The 17,487-nt window shown below is 40.7% G+C and overlaps 1 protein-coding gene across 1 annotated transcript in view; it reads right to left on the bottom strand.

The window, feature by feature from the left end:
• Positions 1 to 295: 295 nt before the first annotated feature.
• Positions 296 to 17,487, bottom strand: part of CALCR (calcitonin receptor) — a 136,701-nt gene continuing 119,509 nt past the window's right edge. Inside the window, exons 11-13 of the mRNA XM_035545380.1 lie at positions 17,237 to 17,455; positions 9,241 to 9,282; positions 296 to 1,009 (exon numbers count right to left, since the gene is read on the bottom strand). Of these exons, the coding sequence (XP_035401273.1) occupies positions 788 to 1,009; positions 9,241 to 9,282; positions 17,237 to 17,455 (483 nt within the window). The 3' untranslated portion in view covers positions 296 to 787. The remainder of the gene's footprint in view (positions 1,010 to 9,240; positions 9,283 to 17,236; positions 17,456 to 17,487) is intronic.

Below are 17,487 nucleotides of genomic sequence, written 5' to 3' on the forward strand. Positions count from 1 at the left end.
TTTCTGGGTAGAGTAATAGGGTGACAATTTTTTCCTATAAATAAATACTCTTGAAAAACCAGTATACTTAAACAGCAATTATTTTCAGATGCCTTCAGAAGGAGTGTGAGACAGCCTAAAGACCTGGTTGGTTCCTCTGAGGTTGTCTGAGATCTCGTTGTACAACTACTGTTTTACCTTCACTTGCTTTATACACCTGCTTAATGGGACAGAAGTATTTTGGGGTATCCATTGGAGATCATCAAGATTTGAATACTTTGTAATTACTTTTTTTCTGTTCATCTCTTTGATTTGTCTTGCAATGTGCAAACTCTTTTAGGAAGTCACCAAGTTCCTTAAAAGGGGAAAAGTAAAGGACTCCAAGCCAGTCACATCATGTGAAAGTTGACATTTAAAATCTCGTGTTAAAGAAAAGTACTGAAAGCAAAAAGTGCTGAAAGTTTCCCATTGCCACATGCTGGTTCCTTCTTTCCTATTTGCTGTGGGCTCCCTGGCACCATTGCTTCTGCCAGATTGTCACTTCATATGGCCAGTGTCAGGAGGAGTGGGAATTATGTAGCCTGGTGGGCAGGTCCACGCTCAATAGGAATAAATGCCATTCCCACCTCTGCGTCAGACTCTCTCTAGGCCATCGCTGTCAAAGGCTGATGTGGTTTGGATATGACGTGTACATTCACCTGGTCTTGCGTTCTCTCACAGTGGCTTGGGCTTCTGCACTCCCACCCTTTCCCTCTCTTTGTTCATAAGCAGGACATGAAATGGTGTGTTTGCAGTGGCTGCTGCTGAGCTAGGCAGACGTCTCTCCAGATTTCAATGCAACAAGTTCAGAGTCATCTATGTATCTTCCATTTAGCTGTTCATTGTTGGAGTCATGATGGTACAGGTACACGGGGACCTCTGTGATTGACGTTGCAGTGTAGGAGGTAGATCGGGTGGAACAGTGCTCTCGGCGCCTTTGGCCCCACTGGGTTTTGTACTGCATCCATTGCCTTTTCAAAGCTCCTTGTACCTGTTAAAGATATGTTTAGTTAGGGTGAGGCACGACCTAGACTCCTAAAATTGTAGCAATTTTAAAATTTGCTGCAGGAAATAGGGAAAAAAAAAAAGAAAAAAAAAATAGGAAACGACACCAGGTGTAATTCTATCAGATTGTCTGCCTCTCTCCTTCCTTCTCCTCACAGCTCCAGGAGCAGAAGCAGTTGCTCAGGTCCTGGCCTTAGGTCCCTTCCTGTGTACCCTATGGCAGCAATTTTACAGTTTCTGCAGTGGTCACTGATTGTGATGAGAGGGTAGGTGCTAGCTCTTCCCATAAGAGGTCAATGTGCAGACTGCTGCATGGGAACACAGTAGGATGCTGTGGTAGAAGAGGGAAGAAGAGGAAGGGATGAATATTACAACCCATCTGATGCTGCACCTGGATCCGTGCCCTTGGAATGGCAAATGCGAAATGATCATCTTGCTTGAAGAAACTTAACCTGGAGTAAAACTGGCCACGAATGGCGAAATATAAATACACTTCAAGAGCTTGCCAGGGCTAATTTTTTAGAGAAACAGCTGACAGATTAGTACAGATAAACTGAGATTTTGTTTTGGTAATTTATGAACAGGTTCTGCACTGGCAAAAAAATAGCACTGGTCATAGCCCTCTGCATAGCAGAGAATTTCAGCTTTTAGACATTCATCTTCTAGGAGAAAAACATTTGATTCAACATTTACGTTCAGAGTCATGTTATACACTGCACTAGGATATGACTTAAACTGTTGAGTTCTGCCAGGGAATAAGAAGCCCTTCTCCAGTTGCACGTTCGGGTGTGCTGGCACTGGCTAGTTCCTTCCCAAAGGAAGTGCTGAGACATGAGCAGAGAGTGGGCAAACCCTGGCCCTGTTCATTCAGTTCAGCTATTCCAGCCAGCCAAATGTGAGAACAGGAGCAGTTTGCCGTAACAATGTGCTGTAAGTTACCACCCCTCTGGAGGCAGGAGGATGCAGGTGATGTGCTGAGGCTCAGCAGAGTCCCGGAGCTCCGTGCACCTGCTGTGGTGGGCACTGTGTCTCATTCCTGCTCAGGGAGTTGTGCGAGGTCCCTCCCTAGGCTCTGTGCAGAGCAGCACCTTTGATTCATGTAGATGAGTCTGAACAACTTTAATATTTCCTATGTCTTCACAATCCTAATCACTCCATTAATATGTATATAGTAAAATGCTATCTACTCCCCACCCACAGCTGCCTGCCAGAAAGCTGCTTCATGTCACATAAGGACAAGGCTTCATAAGGAATTGCTGTGAATCCGAGATGCTTACTGAGTGACTATGCAGCATGCCAAGAACGGATATTTCAATTGCTTCGGCTTTTTGTTTTTAAGCCAAGGCACAAACCAAGGCATGGGGATTGATGTTATAAATCCTTACACATGTAAGTAGTTGCACTGACTTTGGAATGCTACTTTCATGAGTAAACAAACATTGCTGGACTAGTCCTTTAAAAATAACAGAAAATTATATCAAAGAAAATTTTCCAATACTAGCTCTTTTTTTGCTATCATTTAGCTCAAGGCAAAGTAGTTAGGAGTTCTTATCACCTGAAGAAATATATTCCTGTTCACCTTCTCCTAACACATAAAGAAAACAAATGGTCAATGCAGATTAATTAGATATCAAGCACAGAAAAGGCATATAGTTACAAAGGAACTTTAATTACCAGGGCTGTGAAGAGAGCTTATTTAGGCACTGAAATAGGTTGCCCCGGGGAGGTGGTGGAGTCACTGTCCCTGAGGGCGTTCAAGGAAAGGTTGGACGCGGTGCTTAGGGACATGGCTTTGTGGGTGACGTTGGTAGTAGGGGGATGGTTGGACCAGATGATCTTGGAGGTCTTTTCCAACCTTTATAATTCTATGATTATTATGCTAATATCAAGATTTAAGAAAATGGATGCATGCACGGATGTTTCATATCACACCCATGCCAAAGTTTATTAGTGAGAAAGAATTAACAGCATGAAAGAGTAATGCAGTTGTAGCATATGATAAGGAAGTACAGGAGGTAAAACCTGTATAGATTTTAGACTCTTCAAAATTGTCTTTTTAACATTGCAGTGCTCCATACGAATATTGTGGACTGGTCAGCCTAGAAGCTATGGGGAGGGACTGGCAGAAGAAATCTTCATAAAGATTAAGTCAGTGAATTTTCCTAGTATCATAAAGGGGCTGGTTGCAGGTGGCAACACCATGCACTTACAGCCCTCCTGTACTTCCCCCAGTTCCCCTTCCCCTGCACCCTGCACAGACCCCAGGGTCAATGGGAAAGGCTTTGATTGCTTTTTCGTGGGGAGAAGAGACACTGTGGGGGTAATGAGCTCCTGCTGAGCTCTCAAACTGCTCGCATTAAAAAGGCTCCATGGAGCAGTGAGAGCACCAGGTCAAAGCAGCTGTGTTTTTAGTCTCCACTGCAGTTCTGGCCCATACCGGAGTCTGGCTGAAAATGGCTAGCAGGCTGTAAGAGCTGCTGCACTTGAGTAAAACAATGTGTTAATCTAGATTTCAGCCCCAGTTCCAAGGATCTCAGACGATCAGAGTTCAGCGCCAACTAAAACTGTTCATGCATGGATTTAAAATGTGTAAGCAGTATTACTGAAAATCACATGCACAGCCATAATGTGTTAACCACAGAGGCTCCTGCCATGCTTTCCTCTGTCATTGCAGATGAAGGGAAGAGAACCCTAGAGAAATGAGGAGTCTGATTTTCTTTTTCTCTGCTCTTCAATACTTTAAAGGTTTTCCTGTTCTCTATTATCCATTCATGCCTCTTTGGCACATGACTGTTTTTTTTCCAAACAGACTTTCCATTTTGTTGGCCAGCCGTGCAGTCTAGAAGTAGTCTCAGGCCTGGAAATATGGTCTGGTGAGCAGACTGTTGAAGAGACCCTGTATCATCTGCACAACACTGTTGTTATTGGACAGAGAAACTACCGTGCTGCTGGACACTGAGATTTTATATGAAAATGCATGAGAATATCTATAATTTATTATAATTATATATATATTATATTATATCATATAAATTATACATATATATAATTATAATTATTAATTTATATGAGAAATCTATAATTTATTAAGTCCTGGGGAAGTCCATCGTTTATGTGTTCTTCCACATGCATGCAGACATTAGTACAACTTCTTAATAGTATTTTTACATTTCCTTCTATATATAGGCTTATGATAATAAAGTGGAGCTGGTGATGTAGCATGCAACAAATGCAATATAAAACACTGTCAGGTGGTACTGAGTTTAGCACTGTTTGTCCTGGCAAATTTCATATATTTCAGCCTTGAAGTTAAATATTCCACTAAAAAAAAAGGCAAATCCCTGAGTATCCAGTCTCCTGTGGTATTGTATTTAATCACAGCATCACAGAATGGCTGAGGTTGTAAGGGATCTCCAGAGATCATCTGGTCCAGCCCCCGCTCAAGCACGGTCCCCTACAGCACATTACCCTGGATTGTGTCCAGATGGCTTTTGAATATCTCCAGGGAAGGAGACTCCACAGCCTGTTCCAGTGCTCTCTATATCTGCAGCTCATCTGTCTGCAGGAATAAATGGACTTGGAAGAAAGGGGTCATAATCTTTTCATTCTCTTTTCTGGCACAGCCCAACACAGCTACTCTAGTATGTGATTGCTTGATATTTATTGATAATGTGGTGATGCAAGTAGCACCAAACTGTCTGAAGCTACATGAGAGAGGCGTCAGTGTTGGCTCTCTGCCCACCTTAATGGGAAATTCTAAAAAAGCTTCCCCTGAATGGTGAATAACATTTCCTATAAGAAAACAATGTCAGGGTTTCCCAACATCTCTGTTGATGGCCATGTTAGACAGCCTGCATGTCTGCAGCAGATACAACAACTTTGAAAATTGGAGTAGTGGTGAAAAGAACTCAGGCACCAACAAAAAACACACTCAGTATGTCTGGGAAACCTGAACCCCCAGGGCTGTTCGTTCTTACTGCCTGACCCTGATGAACATTTCTGATCAGCCACTCCATCGAGGAGTCATTAATCCTCCATGCAGTCTGCAGACTTTTCTTTTTTCTTCTCATTTTGGGCTCTGTCCTTTCCAGATGTGTGGCCTCAGTGATGCCTCACTGACAATCAAAAGTGGATGTCCAGATCACAGCCTTTCATAAGGAAGAGTTTTGTTGTCTGTGTGTGTATGTGTGTGAGTGTATGGACCACCATATGTGTCAAAACAGCTTTTGGAGGTGACTACGGGTTTGGTGACTATTGCTGTTATTTGGGATTTGTATTCAGACTGTGCATCATCAGTCTGTATAAGGACCACTGGCTGTTATTGCAGCTTCCTAACAGCAGCTCAATCAAAGCAGAAGTCCATAGAGTGCAGAGTGTCTCTGAGGTTGGATAACTGAATATCATGTATGAATACGGTGTATTTACTTAATCCAAATAAATATATTATGAATTCTAAATTAAGTGTAATCCACTACTTAATAAACAAAGGAGACCCATGCATTTATTTCACACTGCTTCATTCCTGGAATGTGGCATTTAATTTTCTGCCTAATGTTCTATAGTTAGTTCATATGACAGGTAAACTCCTTTGCACCCTGAAATCATATTTTGAATTAATTGACATGCATGTCTACCATGATGTTGGCAAGCAGATGCTCCAATTATGTTAATTATTGGGTAACTTGAAGATTGTATTACTGAAGTTGTAAAGGTGGATATGTTTTTCTATCATTGTGGCTTTGCCAACAGTACTTTGTAATTAGATACGTGATTAAAAATATCTAAGAAACAATCTTTAAGATATGTTTTCTGTTCATTTTTCTTGTTGCTTTTCTTCATTTTAGCACTGCTACAGCCTTTAATCTAGGCACAAATCCATATGTTTTCATTAGAGTTGGAGAATTACAGAGTAATTGACCTTTTACCCTAAAGCTATAAAATATAAAGCAAGTATGTTTTGCAAAATCTGATCTAAAAAAGTTGCAGGTGACCCTGGGGGGAATGAAGGAGAAAGAAAGTAATGCTGAAGACCAGGATGGGGGGGTAACACATTGTTTGGAGGCAAGTGAGGACATACTGGAACACCGCCTGTACATAGCTCTGCAGCCATTCCTACAGGGAGACGATGTTTCAAAAATTGCCTGGCTGTTCCCTTGCTTCTTCATGCCAGTTCCTCCCTACCAGAGGGAACCAAAAGTCTTTCTGTATTTTCAGGGCACAGAGACTGGACTTTAACAGAAAGTGATGACAGTGAGGAAGGAGGAGAAAGGCGGTGGCAGCCTGCAGACTCTGGGGACAGATATTTGGTATGGAAAAAGAGTTGCACATCTCCAACTTTGCTTACTTGGACCCATCTCTGAAATGAAAGTGCAACTTTTTGTAACATGATCTTTAAAGCTACCAATTCATTTTAGGTTTTGATGTCGTTAACTACTCATGTTTTGTTAATACTTTTTCATGTCGCCTGAGAAGCCATGCTACAGAATTTCAGCAGGACGCTGCTCATCGTTTCTACTGTTTCATTTCTCTGTACATTTATGCAGCGAGCCAGCCAGAAGCAATGCATAATGATGTCAACAAGAGATGGCAGAATTTAATACTCACTGCCATCCCAAAAGTTAGCAAACCAGCTGGTAGCACCTTATCAATAAGATAACTTGCTTCAAGTCACCATCAGAACATCACCATGGTCACATCATTGCTGGAAATTTGCTACTTGCTAATAACATACAGGGATAAACAGAAGCATAAGTATCTCTCTAGGGTGACATAGAGTGTTAGCATCACAGATCTTGCTCTGTGTCTAATTCATCTGCTTTGGATTCAAAATTTATTTTTCAAAGGACTTTAAAGCTTTTCTAAGCTAATGTGGGAGCTTATTTCACTATAGCTAAATGCTCCTGGTGTAGTGAAAGAGCATTTTTCTGTTCAATATATTTTGGAAATGGCTTACTGTAGGAATTTAAACCATAGAATCATAGAGTGCTTTTGACTGGAAGGGACTTTAAAGGCCATCTAATTGTCACGGGCAGGTACACATCCCACTACATCAGGTTGCTCAAGGTCTCATCTGACCTGGCCTTGAACACCTCCAGGGATGGAGCATCCACAGCTTCTCTGGGCAACCTGTGCCAGTGCCTCACCACATTCAGAGTGAAGAATTTCTTCCCTATATCTAATCTAGATCTACCCTCTTTTAGTTCAAAAAGGTTATCTCTACACTCTTTGACACAGAGTCCCCCCCAAGCTTTCCTGTAGGCCCCCTTATAGGTACTGCAAGGCCGCTGTAAGGTCTCCCTGGAGCCTTCTCTTCTCCAGGCTGAACAACTCCAGCTCCCTCACCCTGTCTTCACAGGAGAGGTGCTCCAGCCCTCTGATCAGCTTTGTGGCCCTCCTCTGGACTTGTTCTGATACTTCCATGTCTTTTTGTGCTGGGGGCCTCAGAGTGCTCCAGGTGGGGTCTCACAAGAGCAGAGGGGGAGAATCACCTCCTTTGTCCTGCTGGCCACATTTCTTTTAATGCAGCCCAGGATACAGTTGGCTTTCTGGGCTGCAAGCGCATATTGCTGGCTCATGTTGAGCTTCTCAACAATCAAGACCCCCAGGTCCTTCTCCTCACTGCTGCTCTCAATCCATTCTCCACCCAGCCTGCATTTGTGCTTGGGATTGTCCCAGCCCAGGTGCAGGACCTTGCACCTGGCCTTCTTCAACTTCATGAGGTTCTCACAGGCCCACCTCTCAGGCCTGTCCAGGTCCCTCTGGATGGCATCCCTTCCCTCCAGCATGTTGACTGTACCACACAGCTTGGTGTCAGTCAGCAAATTTGCTGAGGGTGCACTCGATCCCACTGTCCATGTCACCAACAAAGGTGTTAAACAGTGCTGGTCCTAATACTGACCCCTGAGGAACACCACTCATCACTGATCTCCACCTGGACATCAAGCCATTGACCACAACACTTTGAGTGCGACCATCCAGCCAATTCCTTACTCACCGGGTGGTTCATCCATCAAATTCACATCTCTCCAATTTAGAGACAAGGATGTCACATGGAACAGTGTCAAATGCTTTGCACAAGCCCGGGCATATGATGTCAATTGCTCTTCCCCTACCCACCAATGCTGTAAGCCCATTGTAGAAGGCCATCAGATTTGTCAGGCACAATCTGCCCTGAGTGAAGCCATGTTGGCTGTCACCAATCACCTCCTTATCTTCCATGTGCCTTAGCATAGTTTCCAGGAGGATCTGCTCCATGGTCTTGGTGGGCACAGAGGTGAGACTGACTGGCCTGACTGGCCAGGGTCTTCCTCTTTCTCTTTACAAAAATGGGGATTATATTTCTCCTCTTCCAGTCAGTGGGAACTTCAACAGACTGCTACGACTTCTCAGTTATGATGGACGGTGGCTTAGCAACTACATTTGCCACTTCTCTCAGGACCTATGGATATATCTCATCATGTCCCATGGACTTGTGCACCTTCATGTTTCTTAGCTGGTCTCAAATTTGATCTTCTCCTACAGTGGGTAAATGGCTATTGACTTGTTTTAAACAACTATTTTTACACAAAACAACAAAAATGATGACAACAACAACAACAAAAAACACAACATAGTGAAGTGGACCTAAAACCACTTGTAAGTATGTAAAACATTGATTCAGCTGGAGGAGAAGGGGAGACATCTTTGACTTATGCCTTTTTATTTCTTAATCACAACTTGAGAAACATTGACCTTAAAAAGGTCAGTGCTAATCCTCAGAGGAGGGAAGGGAGTTGGCAGCCCTGCAGGCTCCTCTGCTCTGCAGTGCTATTGGAGACAGTACCTTTGTAATATTTAATATAGAATAGGAGGGGAAGTGCAGTGTTTTAATCCTTCACATTGACCTCTACCTTGTGTGATATTGCAGATAGCAGGGGGAGAGTTCCATATCTGTGCTGCATTTGGTGCCATTGGGTTTGTAATGGTAACTCTCGTGACTCAGAGACATTCAGGTCACACTCCACACAGAGCTTTGAAAAATGCAATGGTGCTTGTATATACAGACTGAAAAATGACTTTCTGTGCTTTCAAAATTTGTACCTCTACACGCTTCATTTTGGTACCAATAAACAAAGTGACTATTTTTCAAGTTTTGTTCACTCTGTTCTATTTCACATATATCTGTTTGAAATATGTGTGAAATTTCTGTGGGAAATACACTCTCCATACTTCACTTACCTCACCATTGAAGAAGCAGAATATAGTCGCCACAAGTAAGCCCTAAAAGAAAAAAATTTAGAGATCAGAACATACATATATATACTTCTTCTTTGTTTGGAAGTTTGGACTTGAGGGATGAAAGAAAAAATCTTTAGTCTACTTCCTCTGCATTGTGGACATTTCGCCTAACCTGCTCCTAGCTCTTAGTTATGTTATTACATTGATTTTTGTGTTTTCTTATCAACACATTTTACCATTTTCTTCCATATTACTGACATTTCTAGATGATCTATTCCAGCTATAAAGTTATTTTTGTATGAGAGGTCTGGAGAAGGAAAACTAAGTAATATGTAAGATAGACGTCTTGCTTACAATGGAGTAATCCCCTGATACTGGCTTTGCTGAAGAGAAGGCAGAGGAGTTGTCCTACATGCTGACACTTGTTTGTGAGAGTGCAGTTACCCAGTTAAAAGACAAGGGAAACCCAGCTGTGCCAGGAAGGCTTTAAATTGAAGTGTATGTTAGGATAAGTGGACTTTTATACTTGCAGCATCGGTATGTGAAAAGAGGTATTAGTGGTCAGAAAAAAGGGGAAAAAATAATAACAATAAAACAAACAACACAAAACTGGGTGAATTAGAAGGTAAGGGGGAGGGGGGAAAAAAAAGCGAAAGAGAGATTGCAGATCCTAGCTTGGACCTAAACTGCTTTAAATTAATTTAATTATTGCCATGGTCATTCAGGTATTTCATTACCTCTATAAGATTAAACAAGGCTAAGCCAAGAACATGAGGTGAGGAAGTATAAAATAGGTAAGAGAGAAAATTATTGTGCATAGGGCCTGCCCATCAAAACCCCAAACCCAAATAAATCACGCAATTACACTTAGTTTTCTAAGCAGCACTAGCTGTTATTAAAATAGCAATACATAGCAACACTGGGAGCCACATGCCTTCGTATTAGATTACTTAAAGCAGTTATTATAAACTAAACTTACAGCAGTTTATGAAATTGAGGGAAAAAAACTATCCAGTACAATAGCTTGTATTCCCAGGGGCTGCTTTCAAGAGCTTTACAGCTGTACCTTTTTTATAAATCCTCATTTAACTGATTATCAGTTAAATTGTAGCTAACACTTCGTAAAATGTCTTGGACTCTCAAGTGAATATTATGGACCGCAAACTTAGGGTAAAATAAATGTTGTAACAAAATGCTTATATATCGGGAACACACAGAGGCTGGTTCAAAGAGGTGCTGATCACCTGAATTTCTGCAATTATTTTACTCTAATAAATTTTCTTTAGTACGTAACGTGTAATTTGGCATGACTTCAAATGTAAAGATAGAGGAGGAGGAAGGATAGTTGGAGTGATAAAAAGAAAGAGTCTCTTCATGTTTTGGAAAAATGGTATATTCGGAAATCTCAAATCCCAGAACACAGTGTGTAAAGCCTAATAGTTTTTCGCTAACCCCTGGTTTGAGAAACACCACAAAGTCAGCCAAACCTTATTCCTCTAAAGCAGAATTTTGGCAGACCACAGATGCTGACATCCAAAATTTATGCAAGGGGAGCAAACCTTGCACTTTCCTGTAGTGATTATGCTCCTGCACTGTGTGTGCTACGTTAATTTGCACTGTCTTGCAAAACATCTGCTGTTCAACTGCATGCTATATGGTCACATCAGGGGTTTCACCATTCTGCTAGAATGTGTCTATATGAACAGCAACCAGCCACAATGGGGAATGAGATGGATTTTGATGTCCTCTAGGATTAGAGAAGCTTGATGGATGTCCCATATCCACACAGCAGATATGAAAGACATCAGAATGAGAGAAAGAAGCAAAGTAACTTTTCTACTTCTGTTCTTCAACAAAATTGTTGCCCCTTTATTCAAAGAATTCTCCATCAAAACCCCAAACCCAAATAAATATTGTGAGGAACAGAAATGGACTGATCACTATGCAGGGCTGGTAAGATAACCTTTCTTGAAGTTGGATGAGGTTTCATGGCAGATGGGAGTCTAACGATTCTGAAGGAGAATAATGGATAACCTATATGGCATCTGCCCATTTACAGACAGCAAACTATGGGATCAGTCAGCCTTCTGTGCAAACACAGAAGTGATGTTCACACAACTGGTGAAAATTATTAACATGAGAACGAAAGAAAACATGCAGCAAAGATCTGGAAGATTAAAAGTGCAAGTAAACTGCTTGTTGCTTTTAATTAGAGTAAATACTAAAATGGTCCTGTGCCTTTACAGAATTTTAAGCAATATCTCAAGACAGTAGGATGCTTAGCCTCACTAAGAGTTGCCACCTCACTGTGTTTTATGAAATACATATATCGCAGCTACAACATGAAGCTCTGGCACTAATAGATTCTTCAAGCCTACTCATTTCTATCGTGCCTTTATTCTAACATCCAACATGCTTTCCACTAGAGTCCAAAAATGCTGTTACATGAACAATTATTTCTATTTCTATTTCTATTTCTATTTCTATTTCTATTTCTATTTCTATTTCTATTATTACTATTTCTATTTCTACTTCTTATTTCTACTTAATTTCTTCTGATTTCTACATATATTTTTCTCATAGTTCAGAGTACTATGTATATCTCCACTTGCAAAGCTACAGAGACATCAGTAGCAGATATCAGCTTTGCCTCTTCTGAGCTAGGAAGGCTTGGAATGCTGATAATTTTACAGGGGATTATTATAACCTGTAAGAGACTGGATGAAGGTTGATCATGCCATGCAGGGCCCACAGGTTAATTCTTCTATTTCTTTGACATATGTCTTCTGTATTCTCTCTATCCACTGCTGTATTTTGCTCAGGGTGCAATCCTTGCTAAGAACAAGATCTCTAGGTCAATTACATCTCTCTGACACTGTGTGGGGTTGATAAACTGACCTGTGACATACTGCCCACTGACAGGAGGGTACCAATGGTTGTAGGACTGAAAGCAGGGACAAGGACTACGTTTATTTTGAGATTGAGGCCTTTAAAGACTGTTTCTGAAATTCTTTATTTTATTTCTGGAACCATGTGAAGATCAAATGAACATGTCTTTCTAGTGAATCATACCCAAGGGACTGCTCAGAATCAGCAACTCTCAGATCTTCATGAACTTTATTGACCCCACAGTGAGTTTTTCCCTGTGTTTAAGTCCCAGTATTGGTCCAAGGACATTCTCTGCTTGACAGGTATTTGACTTGTATTTCACTCTCCTACATTTACTGTGGTTAAAAACAAACAAAAAATCATTATGTGGATACTGCAAATTTCTATGGGTTACTGATACCTCATTTGTGTTTCTTCTAGCTTATGTCTCCAAAAAAAACAATAAAGCATATATAAGTATGCTTACTTTTGTTATTCCTGAGTTTCCATGACTTTAGTCTCTGCTCTAATTACACACCCTATAGGCTTTTATGAGATAATATATTTATTATCAATAGTAGAAGATAAGGGTAGAGGTAAATGTACAGATGGCTATTGTATAAAAGATCAGTTTCTGTTTCTCTTTGTGGGCTTTGGTCCATGTCCATCTGCTTCTGGATCTGAATGGACAGAAAAAAAAATAAAAAAATAAAAAAAAAAACAGTCAACAAAACAAAACATGGCCAAGTGCTTCAGTGAAGTGTTTCCCATTCTCTCTCTCTCCCATTCGGAAAAGAGCTTTGAGAAAAACAATGCTGTGTTCTTCATCATTTTCATTCATAGTACATCCATACAGCACCTCTGAGGTAAATGATTACCTTAGGAATTGTTCATTTATGTTAGATTAACAACAACAACAACAAAAAAATAGCATTCAGCTTTCAAAAAAAAAAAAAAAAGTCCCAAAGTTTTATTGGCTCAAAATTTTAGAAAAATTTGAAATTACTAATAATACAAAGGAAAAAAAAGAGAAGAAGAAAGACAAATAAAAGAAACACTTAAATTCTCAAAAGCAGTCCTATTACCTTAACTTTGCACAGGAGAGAATGTTTCTGTCTGGTTTGACATTATAGAAGATATTTATTTCCCCTTATATGGAGAAACAGATGAAATGAATTCCTTCTCAAATGGATTGAAATATCTTAGTATTTTTAAGAGGTTACTTTTAAATGGGTTACTTTTGTCCTTCATAAAGGTGTAATCAAGATTATCAGCTGGAATTAAATTTACAGCTTGGAGGCAGGGTGGGTATAGATGTGTCTCAAACCCATGCCTGAAAAATGCAAAATAACTGTGATACAAAGGAGGCCCTCATGAACTGGACCTCCTGGCCTAGCAGGACAGGAGCTGCTGTCCTGAGGGTGCTGCTTGGAAGCTGCTGAGCAACACCTGAGGAGAAAGAAAGCTTTGATTATGCTCTATGTAATAGAAAAAAATCTATTGTTTGCCAGTAACAAGGCCATTATACCGAATAGCATTGTCATTTCTCATTAGAGACAGAATTGCATGTTTATGGCCGTAGTAAGCAAGGTATGGAGAACATAAGTAACCTTATCTCAGCCCTGGAAGTGTTCAAGGCCAGGCTGGATGGGGCTTTGAGCAACCTGGTCTGGTGGGAGGTGTCCCTGCCCATGGCAGGGGGGTTGGAACTGGGTGGTGTTTAAGGTCCCTTCCAACCTGAGCCGTTCCGTGATTCTATGATTAAGCACTGTAGATTTGTGGGCTGTTTCTGTATCACATCAAGCAGACCTCCATGTCTAGGTCTTCTGTGGCCTAGTGACAGTGCCATGTTAGTCTCTACAAACCCAACTACAAGACGCTGGAGAGAGGGTTCAGTAAGAGGGGATGATTGGTGGAACGAGCCCATAGGCATGAATGTGTCAAATACTGGGCTCGTTTGAGAGCATTTGGCTGAGGGGGCCATACATGGGACTAACTGATATATCATCTTCCCACTGCTCCTTCTTTCTTGTGAGGCCTCTGTTATGGACCAACAACAGGAAAGTGAGATACCAGGATGCGCTCACTGGTAGCAGGCCTACTTGCAGAAGCTGAGCACCCCATCTCTTTGTACCTGGGACTCTCAAACCTGGTGGGCCTGCTCGGTGGTTCCTGAGGCTGGGGGAGACACCTGTGAGCAGTTACACACAGGGAACAGGGCTGCTGCTTCATACCTTCACAAGAGGCACCTGCTTGCCCAGGTGCGCCATTTCATCTTTGCTGGGCAGCATGATGGGACTTTTCTGGCTTTTGAGCAATGAATGTGTTCTCACATCAGAGGTGTGCAAGAAGCCAGTGCATCCCATACCGTAATGTTTTACACCCCAAGGAAGATTGTATCTTTCATATGCTTTCTGCATCATCTAACAGGATTTTGAAAATCAGGTCCTCTAGGGAAAGTCTGCAACTTGCTGTTCCGGAGTGCAAATGTTTGCTTTGTGGTGCCTACGTTAGGAGTCCTGTTTAATTAGCTGCTGTGTGCACCTACAGCTTGCCTCTCTGTGCATAATTTATTCCACTTAATGGCTGACATATCTTTCTTTTGTCTGGTGTGATCTTCATTTCAGCACAGCCTGGAGGCCAAAGAGCCAGTATTGGTGATGGTGAGGGGAGTTAATAATTGCTCCTTTTACAGCATCCATGAAGGGCTGGCTGGATGTGCTGTAAAAGTACACACATATATATTTGCAGCACAACAGCCAGGTTTTGATTTTTATCACTTGTTATGCATCTACTCTACAGATCTACTAAGAGGATTCTGGTCTGTGTAGTGAAAGATACACACTGAGCAAGGTAGGGTAGATATATAGCATCTGTGAATTGCTCATATAGCCTTATTTGAAAAAAAACCACTTTGGCTGAAAATGGCATTAATGATAATCCTGCAAAAAGGGCAGGACAATTCAAAACCAGACAGGCTCCTGTTATTCAAAAACGACTTTAGCAGAGGAAACCTAGCATGTAACACCTCAATGTATTGTTTTTCACCTAGGAAACATGTTTGCTGAAAGAAATACTATTACATAGTTTCTCGTGTGAGTAAATTCTCACTCACTCATCATCTTCAATCATCTGAATTGTAAAACAGACTGCAGTGCTAGCTTGCACCATTTCTATGTGCATGAAGCTGTAGCTTATATGCCAATCTATTGTGGTCACTTAAGGCAGTGATGCACTGTTGAAAATCTGTCTCTCTGTTCTAGAAAAAGCATAAAATATCATCCTTTAGCCAGTGCAAAGATGGAGAATGTATTTAATTTTCCATAAAATAAAATAAAATAAAAATGCAGACACGATGCCTGCTTGTGTATGACTGACATACCACTGGATGTAGACAATAATGGCTGCTGCTAGTTTATGGAGAGACAGGCAGTAGTTTATGAGAGTGCAATAGCTAGCAGGGAAATATAGCCATTACACAAGCTAATACAACACCTGCTAATTACATAATCAGTCCTAGAAGAAAATGAGCACCGGAGGAGAGATTATATAGCTGGCTATCCTAAATATGCATGCAAGAAATGCCTGGGAAAGGGTTAAGGAGGTTTATTTCAGAATACAATTAAAAATCCACTCTGGGTAGAAAAGGGAGTACCACCATTAGCTGCAGTTGGCAGCCCAACTTCATAAATCTCCTGAAATGCCAAATTTTACCTGCTTCTGGATGCACACTGATATTATCCTACAGAGCTTCAAGAGCTCTTCTGCAGGGTCAGGCACTACGCCTACACCAGCATGCCCCAGCCAAGGCTCTGCATCGTTGCCCTGGCTTTTCATGATATTTTGCTTTTGTTGCTGGTTGCCTTTTAACCCAAGTTTGGTGACTTTGTATTGCAAAATGATCATCATTAGGATCATTAATTAACATTTATTTTGTAGTTCTCTGGCAATCTTGCAGGAGTTGGAAGATATTTTAAGAGTGAAATTATTGTTACACTCTGTCTTATCTTAATGTACTAAAAGTGTAAGCAACTTGTCACCAGAAAACTTTTTTGGAGATATTCCGTTGTAGCTGTTGAGGTCCCTGAAGTGACAATGCAAAGTACAGGTAACAAAGCAAGAAAGAGATTTTCTCATTGCTGTTAATCAGAACTGTAAAATAAGATGGCATATGCTGCAAAAACAGACAGACCTATCGCTTCAACTATTCTATGCATGCAGCATCATGCACACTCACAATTTTGAAGGGATACAGGTGATATGCAGAAAATAGTCTCAGATGACAGGATGCATAGATTTTGGTAGCATCTTTTATCACCTCTTTTAAGGAAAAAACACCACTGAATTTTTAGAGTTGTTTACTTACTACAACTGTAAAATAACTTCTGCATTTTGCTTCTGCATGAAGGGAAACAAGAAGTGGGTAAATGTGATCACCCATGTTGTCCACTACTCACAAATGTATCACAAATCTGTCTTTCCTGGTCAATATAGGACTGGATGTTACAGAGAGTAACCAGATAACCAAGCATTTGAAGTAATTTAGTTTTTTTTTGGTTTTGTTGTTGTAGTTTTTTTTTTTTAATAAAAACAAAAACAAGCCAGCCCTATTGAATGATGATATATTTTCAAAGCATTTATGAATTCAAAATGTCAGTGTTACATTTTAATTTAAACTATTTAATAATGTAATTTTAACTCCTGAATGAAGCTTCACTGTCTTCTGTGTATTGGCATTCCCTCTGTACAATGGTTTGCATACACAGCTGATTTTAATATTAATCTCACAACACCAGTTTCAGTCAATTTCAACACTTCAGCAGAAACAGTGCTTTGAACATAAAAGCCCTCTGTGATCTCAGTTCTCCCTACTTTGTTCAGAAATAGTGCCATTTGATCATTTTTGTTTCATTATTCATTGTTTCCTCTATCTCCTGGTTCTTCTTTATACAGTGATGCTACTTGTGTTGAGGCAGATAATCCAGCAATGTGAAAGTGGTTAGAAAAGAAATGCAAAACCACAGTCACTCTCAGTTTCAGTGCAAAACAACTGGCATCAGCAGCTTTGGCTAAATTAGCTTAACAGCAAGCACCTCACCACAGCTGAAGTTGCTATTATATAACATACCTGGTAATGCATTAATATATGCATGATGTAGTCATATATTTCTCCAGCAAGGCGGTTTTCTGGTCTCCAGGGAATAATAACAAATTGAATTCCTAGTAAGGGCACCAGGATTAATGTGGCTCTGACAGCTTTCATATACATGTTGGACTCAGCACGGTGGGTGTCTCTTAGCTTTGTCACCAGAACTCGGACAATGTTAAGCAAAAAGAAAAAATTGACCTGTAAAGCAAAGCCATTATATGTGAAAGCAT

The sequence above is a fragment of the Cygnus atratus genome, chromosome 2 (assembly GCF_013377495.2).
Source record: "Cygnus atratus isolate AKBS03 ecotype Queensland, Australia chromosome 2, CAtr_DNAZoo_HiC_assembly, whole genome shotgun sequence".
Lineage (NCBI taxonomy): Eukaryota > Metazoa > Chordata > Aves > Anseriformes > Anatidae > Cygnus > Cygnus atratus.